The 10,002-nt window shown below is 45.7% G+C and overlaps 1 protein-coding gene across 1 annotated transcript in view; it reads right to left on the bottom strand.

The window, feature by feature from the left end:
* Positions 1 to 7,090: 7,090 nt before the first annotated feature.
* ADAMTS2 (ADAM metallopeptidase with thrombospondin type 1 motif, 2) overlaps positions 7,091 to 10,002 on the bottom strand; it is a gene marked incomplete at its 5' end in the record, with an annotated part of 244,363 nt that continues 241,451 nt past the window's right edge. The window contains one exon of the mRNA XM_010831012.1: positions 7,091 to 7,566. Coding sequence (XP_010829314.1) covers positions 7,109 to 7,566 — 458 coding nt within the window. The remainder of the gene's footprint in view (positions 7,567 to 10,002) is intronic.

Below are 10,002 nucleotides of genomic sequence, written 5' to 3'. Positions count from 1 at the left end.
GAGTGCAATTGTGCAAAAGTTTGAGCATTCTTTGGCATTGCCTTTCTTTGGGATTGGAATGAAAACTGACCTTTTCCAGTCCTGTGGCCAGTCTTTCACTCAAAGATGGGCTCAATAAAGGACAGAAATGGTATGTACCTAACAGAAGCAGAAGATATTAAGAAGAGGTGGCAAGAATACACAGAAGAACTATACAAGAAAGATCTTCATGACCCAGATAATCACAATGGTGTGATCACCAACCTAGAGCCAGACATCCTGGAATGTGAAGTCAAGTGAGCCTTAGGCAGCACCACGATGAAAAAGCTAGTGGGGGTGATGGAATTCCAGTTGAGCTATTTCAAATCCTGAAAGATGATGCCGTGAAAGTCCTGCACTCAGTATGCCAGCAAATTTGAAAAACTCAGCAGTGGCCACAGGACCAGAAAAGGTCAGTTTTCATTCCAATCCCAAAGAAAGGCAATGCTAAAGAATGCTCAAACTATCACAAATTGCAGTCATCTCACATGCTAGTAAAGTAATGCTCAAAATTCTCCAAGCCAGGCTTCAACAGTATGTGAACTATGAACTTCCAGATGTTCAAGCTGGATCTAGAAAACAGAGAGAAACCAGAGATGAAATTGCCAATATCTGTTGGATCATCAAAAAAGCATGAGAGTTCCAGAAAAACATCTATTTCTGCTTTATTGACTATTCCAAAGCCTGTGACTGTGTGCATCACAGCAAACTGTAGAAAATTCTGAAATAGATGGGAATACCAGACCACCTGACCTGCCTCCTGAGAAATCTGTATGCGGGTCAGGAAGCAACAGTTAGAACTGGACATGAAACAACAGACTGGTTCCAAATCAGGAAAGGAGTACATCAAGGCTGTATATTGTCACCCGGCTTACTTAACTTATATGCAGAGTACATCATGAGAAATACTGGGTCGGATGAAGCACAAGCTGCAATCTAGATTGCTGGGAAAAATATCAGTAACCGTAGATATGCAGATGACACCACCCTTATGGCAGAAAGTGAAGAAGAACTAAAGAGCCTCTTGAAAAAATGAAAGAGGAGAGTGAAAATGTTGGCTTAAAACTCAACATTCAGAAAACTAAGATCATGGCATCCGGTCCCATCACTTCATGGCGAATAGATGGGGAAACAGTGGAAATAGTGACCATCTATTTTTTTAGGCTCAAAAATCACTGCAGATGGTGACTGCAGCCATGAAATTAAAAGACACTCCTTGGAAGAAAAGTTATGACCAGTCTAGATAGCATATTAAAAAGCAAAGACATTCCTTTGCCAACAAAGGTCCATCTAGTCAAAGCTATGGTTTTTCCAGTAGTCATGTATGGATGTGAGAGTTGGACTGTCAAGAAAGCTGAGCGCCAAAGAATTGATGCTTTTGAACTGTGGTGTTGGAGAAGACTCTTTAGAGTCCCTTGGACTGCAAGGAGATCCAACCAGTCCATCCTAAAGGAAATAAATTCTAGAATATTTGTTGGAAGGAGTGGTACTGAAGCTGAAGCTCCGATATTTTGGCTACTTGATGCGAAGAACTGACTCATTTGAAAAGACCCTGATGCTGGGAAAGATTGAAGGCAGGAGAAGGGGACGACAGAGGATGAGATGGCTGGATGGCATCACTGACTCAATGGACATGAGTTTGAGTTAAACTCCAGGAGTTTGTGATGGACAGGGAGGCCTGGCATGCTGCAGTCCATGGGGTCTCAAAGACTGGGACATGACTGATCGACTGAACTGAACTGAATATTAGGGGGGAGAATTTAAATCATTTTTTTAAATAAATTGTTCTATTCATGAAGATAAAAGGATAATGTTACCAACAGGAGATACAGTTAGAAATCTGTATGCCCTTATGAGATGTCAAAGTAGTAAAATAGCTTTTTTTTTTTTTTAAAGACAGTCAAAAATGGATAAAACTGCAAGGAGAAATAGAAAAATCCACAATCAGTGGGAGGTATTAAGACAACTTTCTATCTAGTTAATGGAACAAGAAGAAAACTAAATCAAAATACAAAAGATTTGAATAATAAACTAACACATTTGACTTAACAGACATATATAAAATACTGCATTCAACAGTTACCAGTGCATATTCTTTAAAGCACATGTGCAGTTCTTTAAAAAAACAAAAATTGACTACATCATGGGCCATGATGTAGTTTCAAAGGATTGAAATATTTCCCAAAATAGTTTTCTGATCATAATAAAATAAACTAGAAATCTGTAACAATCCATAACCAGAACATGCTGTGCATGCTGTGTGCGAAGTTGCTTCAGTTGTGTCTGACTCTTGGCGACCCCATGGACTGTAGCCCATCAGGCTCCTCTGTCCATAGGATTCTCCAATCAAAATTACCAAAGTGGGTTGCCATGCACTCCTTAGATGATTACCTAATGTTTGGAAATTCAGCAACATGCTTAAAATAACCTTTAGGTAAAAGAGAAAGTCACATTGGAAGTTAGAAACTATTTGGAATGAAATGTTGTCATTTTTGTAAATGTATGAAATATCAAAATATTTAGGGCACAGCTAAAGCTCTAGAGAGAGAAATTGATAGCCACAATTGCATAGGATTTTTAAAAAATGGAAAATCAGTGGTCTAAGTGTTCACCTAAAGAAACTAGAAGAATCTTATTTGGACCAAGGCACTGGTTGCTTCAGTGTGCCATAGGGGCACTCACACATTGTGTAATCTTTATGTGTATTTGAGGTTAATCCCTGAGGAGCCCCCAGAGATGAAGCAACAGCTGTGTGGGGTCATGAGGTTCAGGGAGAACAGGCTACATGGCCTCTAAATGGAAGTGTACTGTGTTCCCCTAGGTTAAGAATGCACAGTGGAGTATAAGCCCCTGGGTATGACCAGGGCACGGCTGCTCTGTGCATGGTAATCAAGGACTCACAGGGTACCTAGAGGAGGGAGTGGTGGCCGAATCCTCTGTAATGACATCATTTGGTTCCTGCTAACCATTTATCAACATCCTTCGGAAAGCACAGACTGGGCCTTCCTTACTACTTATTCTACAACCCAGGGCCTGTTTTCTAAAACAACCTCGCTGGGCTATCCAGTTATGAATTACCTGTGCCAATACTTAGTCTCAGTTCCTGCTTACCCAAAGGCTCTTAACTCTCCACTTCTAACACAGACTCTCACATACACCCATCCCAAGTTCCTCTTCCCCATTTAAAATAACTAACTGTACTATAAAAACAGAGTCAAAACAAATTACCGCAAAGAACAAGAAGAAATGCTGTGCATTCCTAAGCCATGTACAACCCCTGTACAAATTAATGTCTTCTTTTTTCATATAGACCATTTTTTTTTAATTTGTGACCATTTCTAAAAATGAAATGACTATTTCCTTCCAAATAGTTTCTAGCTTGCATATTTATTGGCTGTGGTGGGTCTTCGTTGCTGCACGCAGACTTCCTCTAGTTGCAGCGAGTAGGGGCTTCTCTTTGCTGCAGTGCCCGGGTTTTCTTATTGTGGTGGCCTCTCTGTTGTGGAGCATGGGCTCTAGGTGTGCGTGTTCAGTCGTCACAGCTTACAGGTTCAGGAATTGCAGCTTGCAGGCTCTAGAGTGTGGGCTCAAGTTGTTGCACAGGCTTGGTTGCCATGCGGCTCATGGGGTCTTCCTGGAGCAGTAATTGAACCCGTGTCCTCTGCATTGCAAGGCAGATTCTTAACCACTGGGCCACCAGGGAAGCCCCCAAACTAATACCATTTCTGATTGTTTCCTCTCCCCAGCACTGTGTACACATTGCCTGATTCCTACTTGGTCAGGGTAGCAGAAGAAATCACCTCTTCTGCCCTTCAACCTTTCTCTTCCCCAGTATCTGCTAATATCAAAGAGGGCCAGAGAGAATGCACTTTTCTTTAAAAGTGGAATCCTGATTGTAAGTAGGATTACCAAATTTAGCAAATAAAAATACAGGATTCTCAGTTAAGTGTGAGTTTCAGAGAAACAATAAATAACTTTTAGTTGAAGTGTGTCTTTTTTTTTTAGCTGCGCTTGATCTTTGTTGCTGTGTTGGCTTTTCTCTAGTTGGGGCGAGCAGGCGCATATTCTAGTTCATAGTGTGGTGGCTTCTCGTGTTGCAGAGCACAGGCTGCAGGGCACGTGGGCTTCAGTAGTTGCAGCAGGTGGGCCCCAGAGCACAGGCTCAGGACTTGTGGCCCACAGGCTTAGCTGCTTCATAGCATGTGGGATCTTCCCAGACCAGGGGTTGAACCTGTGTCTCCTGCATTGGTAGGCAGATTTGTTACCACTGAGCCACCAGGGAGGTTCCCCATACTTTTTTTTTTAATTAATTTATTTTAATTGGAGGCTAATTACTTTACAATATTGTATTGGTTCTGCCACACATCAAGTTCACTGCTGTTTTCCTGAATTTAAAATTTAACTCAACATCTAGTTTTTTTTTTTCCCCTGGAAACCCAATTATAGGAGAGAAGGGGTTGTAATCAGGGAGGAGGGAGTGTCTGGAGATACTTCACCTCCACTTTGAACTAAAGGTTGACTTGGGAGCCTTTGGCTAAGTTATGTTTCCTGGAGAACTGACTCCATGGGAAACCGGGAGAGGGATCGGTCCTTATGCGTGCCTCTTGCTGTTCATGGGATCCCGCCTTGGCTCACTGCATACTGGTCCCTCCAGACCTTTTGGCTTTGCAAGGGCAGCACATCCTTCTGTCTGCTCAAGTTTAAGCTGGGAATGGAGGACAAGTATAGTCAAGGTAACAAGCAAACACAGGCATGATATGCAAAAACACAGACTTTTTACTTTAATAAGTTATAAAATCAAGGAGCCAAATTTTACTCTACAGAAAACAAATGTATTGATTGCTGTCATCAGAGAGATAAAAACACTGTGATTGAGTTCAGCACCAGAATAACCCATGTGACAGCTGCCTGTCAGACAGGGAGTACATAGTTAAAATGCTTCATCTGATAAAGACTTTGCTATTGAGCACCATTTGTATACTCCAGACAAACAAAATACCTTAAAGTACACATGAAAGGCTTATACATGAAATTCCATGGGTTTTCCAAAAGGAGTAGGTCAGAGAGCCAGGTCCCAAAACTCCAGCGGAGTCTTCCCACAAACATGAAGTGACTCTTGGGCCCCTCAGCTGACTTTCCAGAGCAGTGGACAAAAAGGACCTCTGAATCTCAACCTGGTATTAGGAAACCTTAGCTCAAAGACGGCCTCTGCCTCCCCCAGGCTCTCTGGAAGCCTCTCTGGAAGCTCAGGACTGTTGCTAAGCCAGCTGTCCAACCTCCTTAAGCTCAGTGGAAACTTACAGTGTCTCAGAGCAGGTGAACACTGCCTTCTTGGAGAGACCTCTGAGGACCATCTAATCCAGAGAACTCTGTGGATATATGGCCCAAGGCATTAAGTATGGCATGTTGAGCCATGCCCATGTGGTCTATAGTTCCCAGAGGGCATCTTTCTTCTTCCTGCAAAAGACAGATCCCCCTGGGAGTGTCCCACCTGGGGTTCTCCCCAAAGGCTTCCAGCCCCCAAGACACACAGCCTTGCTTTGCTGAGATACGAGAATGGAGTGTTCCCATCCTGTGGCTTCCAAGAAAGTTAAACTGAGTAATACTCTGGCTAGGACTAGAGCTTCCTCAACATTCTAGAACAGACCCAAGCCAGCACTGCCCAGCCCTTCAGTCTGTGAGGAGCACCAGTTGCCATGCATTCAGCCAACAGAGGAAAGCCGTGGGTCTATTTCCTAATAATAGAGAGGTGGGGTTGCAGAAGTGCTTCACACTACATCTTGTTAAATAAGTAACACTAATGATATATTTTCAGAAATATTTCCTCCAGTTGGGTTCTCAGGAGCCAGCAAGCTCCTAAGAGGACACGTATGAGAAAGTGTGGAATGTGGTGGCAGAGGGGAGGGAGGCGGGCTGTGCTGGGGCGACGGCAGGGCTGGTCCTCAGCCGTGTGATGGCTCGGCATCGTCCCACATGTTCCTCACTGTTTCCTAGAACCTTAACCTGTCCCTAGACACACACAGATACATGCACACACACGCATGGGTTCAGATAAAGGTATTTAGCACCTCAAAACTCAAAAAGTAAACATCATGGTGTTATCTTGAGCCTCAGTATTTTCATCCACAGAATGGGGAATGGAGCAAGAAAGAGTTCTCTAAGATCTATGACTGGTGAGAATACAAAGTCTTTAAAACCTTCCTGGATGTGAAAAGCTTAAGAATTACATGTCAGGCTAGGCCCGGCTAAGGAGCTAATGTGCTTGGGTCCTGTAATTTCGGGAAGTTTAAGCTACATGTTCACACACAGAAAAATGAGCCCTGACCACTCACTGGATTTTCCAGCAGAGTGCATGCCTCCTTCATCCTTCCAGTGACTTGAGGAAGCAGAGAGTGTCTCTGGGGAGCCCCAGGCCTGAGGCCAGGCTGGCCAGAGGTGACAAGCAAGGCCAAGGTTAGTGAAGAAGAGAGAGGGGTGAGAGCCTGGGAGTGCCAGCTGGTGACCACACTCATCCACGCCACCTGCCTCACCACCTCGTCCTGGAGTTTGCTGGAATTCATGACCTCCACTTCGCTGCATTCGTCTTTATGACTGGTCACTTAGTAAATAAATCACTGTTTCTTCTAAGAGCCCCATGGGTCTTGTACCTCAACCTGGAGATTGGTAGGAACTGTCCTGCGTCTCCAGTAGGGTTGTCACCGCAAGGAAAAGATTCACAATCACTGCTCAGACACTTGGGGCAAAGGTTTTTCCTCTCCCTCCTGCTGTCCCTCATTGATGGGAGGTGTAGAGCCTCCATATTCCTCTCTACCCCACACCCAACCCCAGTGCAGGACTTAGAACATTCCAGGACTAGGAAACATAGGTACCAACCTAGTTGCCACATGCTTACAACTATGTGTGTGTGTGTGTGTGTGTGTGTGTGTGTGTATGATGTAAATATAGCTATATATTTACATTATTCTCCTTCTTTGTTTCCTCAAAACCTTTTGGAGTCAGGAATCTGACTTCATCTCCACAACACAGGAGTTGCCATGGAATATCTCTATAAGCAAGAAAAAAAAGCTATTGATGCTATCTTTCCATTTTATTAGAACTTTCCGAGCATCTCTTTCTTCCTCATCTCATCAATGAGCTCTTGGATTCTTTGGTTTCTGGTCTTTTCGTACGGGCTCGGTCGTCGAGGGATCAGGTTGGGTGGCTGGACTTCATCTTCCAGGCCAGGGATTTTGTAGGGCACATCCACAGCATTGATTTCTGGATGGTCCTCGGTGGCATTGGTGCTGGAAGTATTGAGAGGCACCTCCAGGGGTATGCCTGGCGGAGGCTGCACCTCCATGACTAGAGTGGGCACTGGAAGGGTGGGCATGAGCTCTTCAATGTCATTGTGCTTCCCAGAGGGTGGCTCTGCCCTGTCGTCCACATCAGTGAGGTTGTTGTGCGGGTTACAGGACTTGCAGCACAGCTTATTGTAGCCTGGGATGGAGCAATAACGAGACAAGACTTCCATCCTACAGAACACTGACTTGTCACCTTGGCAGCGGCCCTCTGAAAGAGAAAAGTGGGACAAATAACCAAAGGACAGATAAGGGGGACCTTCTTCCCCCACAGGAAGCAGTTTGCTGGAGGAGGCATTGAGAAGAGCCCAGAGACAGCACAGAGGCAAGCGAGCTCACACAGAAACTCTGTGTGGTTTAGATACGAGGGAGCCCTTGGGCAGGGCGGCGTCCGGGGACCCCCGCCCTGGAGTGGTGTCACACTAGCTGTGAGCAATGCTCCCCTCCTCCAAGCAGGCCCCAGGTGAGTCCAGATGTTTCAGTATCTGTCAAAATTGGAGACAGAAATGAGGTCTGTCTGTTCTTAAGGAGTGATTCCAAGCCCCAAAATTTGGGCTTTGTCAGATCTTCACATGTGAGATCCCAGGGGTAACCTCAGTGACATTCTGTGGCACAATTTGACTCTATTTACAATCATCTTTAACCTGTAACTGTAACAAAATTAAACCTAAAAGAACCAATTGCTAACACCCAAGAAAACAAATCCCAGAGCCTCAGTTATGGCCTCGCCATACTCCTCCACATCTTGTTTCCATCTTCATCCAAATCCCCCAGAAGAGCTTTGCTTCTGAAAAGTGCCTACATAAAAATTAAAAGTCACCCAGACTTATCTGGGATTTCTTCCACCTGCCTCAACTTATGTGACACCCCGTGTCCCGCCACTGCATCACCCACCACACGGCTCTGCCACAACTGGGCTTCTGGTCGTTTTCCAAAGTGCTCCAGAACTCGATGCCTTCACACAGGCCAATCCAGCCTTACATGTAGATCCAGCCCAGCATATCTGCCAGTTTCTTTCCCACCCAAGATCTGCTCATCCGTGGTCCCAGTGCATGGAGAACCCTGACCCTGCAGGCCACTGTTGTCTCTCTTGTTTCCTCTTTCCTCATGGCTGTCTCCTTCTTGGCCTAGCTCCAACCCTGTCTGCAGCGATATTAATAAGACCCACTCTTCTCCTCTTGTTCTCAGCCTCTGTCTTCTTCCCGAATTTCTACCCGCTTCCCTTTCCGCTAACACCTAATTCCACACATAAATTAGGTGTTACTGAGATGATTTACAAAAACGCATTCAACATAGAAGAATAAACTAACAATATAACAGGGGATATTTGATCCATCATAAATTCCTAATCACTGACCTCAATGGGCCCCACTTTCCAACTATGTTCCCTGCTCAGCCACTCTCTATTCTTCATAATGGGCATTTCAGACTTTTCCCGTCTGCTGTGCCCTCCTATCCCCTCAGTCCCCTTAGGGCAGATGACATCTCCTACTGGAAGGAACCACATAGGGGAGATGGGAAGGTAGGAAGGAGGGAAGGGGCAGCCACTGGTGGGAACCACACCTGACATAGTTACTCTTTGCACTAATGAAGGGCGTGTTCTACATCTACAGGTAAAGCTATGCTAACTCATTGGGATTTCCTGCAATAACAGACAGGCAGGCCCTCTCCCATGTAAAAGCCAGTGGTTCTGACATCTGCCCTCTGCATGGCCTTTGCTCCAGCTTATAATTTCACATTACAGTGAAGTGGCAACCCACTTACTTGGACACCAACCTCACACTTTTGGAGCTTCAGACTCTTGGATACAACTGCCTACTAGATACCCTTCAATTTCTGAGGTGCCAAAAGTTGACTCCACGTGTCCAGCCCAAGTCCATGACCTCCACTGGCATCATCTATCTCAGAGATTGGTCCTTCATGCACACAAGCCAGATCCCAGGGATCCCCTGTCCGGTCATCTCCAAGTCCATCAGCATGTCCCCCGATGCTCTTGACATATCCACGTTCCCCTCTCTCCTGCCTCCACCGAGCCAAGCTACCTTGCCTCTGGGCTGCACTGTGGTGAGAGCTTCCTTTCTGCCTGTCTCCTTTCTCCCTCCTTCCTATCTACTTATCCTGCTGCAGGTTCTTCAACTGGAGATATGAACATATCACAACGCAGACTGAAGCTCCTGGAATGCCCCTCCCTTGTTTCAGGATGAGGACCTGCCTCCTGCACCTCTCCAGGCTCACTCGGGCCTTGCTTGCCTTGCTCTGCAGGGTGCTCCCTGTGGCTGCAGGCCCTTTGCACATACTATGTCTCTCTTCTTCCTCATCCTCGAGGCTCAGCTGACACACGTCCTCCTCGGTCAAGCACTGCCTGACCGCCCTTGGAGGTGGCATCCCACAGTATGTAGTCTAGTGGTGCCGCGGGTCTCCCCTTCCCAGCACTCCATCACAGCTACCAAGTCCACATTTGCTCTCAGGTAAGGTAACTAACTGGAGAGGGCAATGGCACCCCACTCCAGTACTCTTGCCTGGAAAATCCCATGGATGGAGGAGCCCAGTAGGCTGCAGTCCATGGGGTTGCTAAGGGTCGGACACGACTGAGCGACTTCACTTTCACTTTTCACTTTTATGCATTGGAGAAGGAAATGGCAACCCA

The sequence above is a fragment of the Bison bison genome, unplaced genomic scaffold (genome assembly GCF_000754665.1).
Source record: "Bison bison bison isolate TAMUID 2011002044 unplaced genomic scaffold, Bison_UMD1.0 scf7180017864519, whole genome shotgun sequence".
Classification (NCBI taxonomy): Eukaryota; Metazoa; Chordata; class Mammalia; order Artiodactyla; family Bovidae; genus Bison; species Bison bison.
The sequence above is the reverse complement of the archived record's forward strand: the minus strand, read 5'-3'. Positions and strand labels throughout refer to the sequence as shown.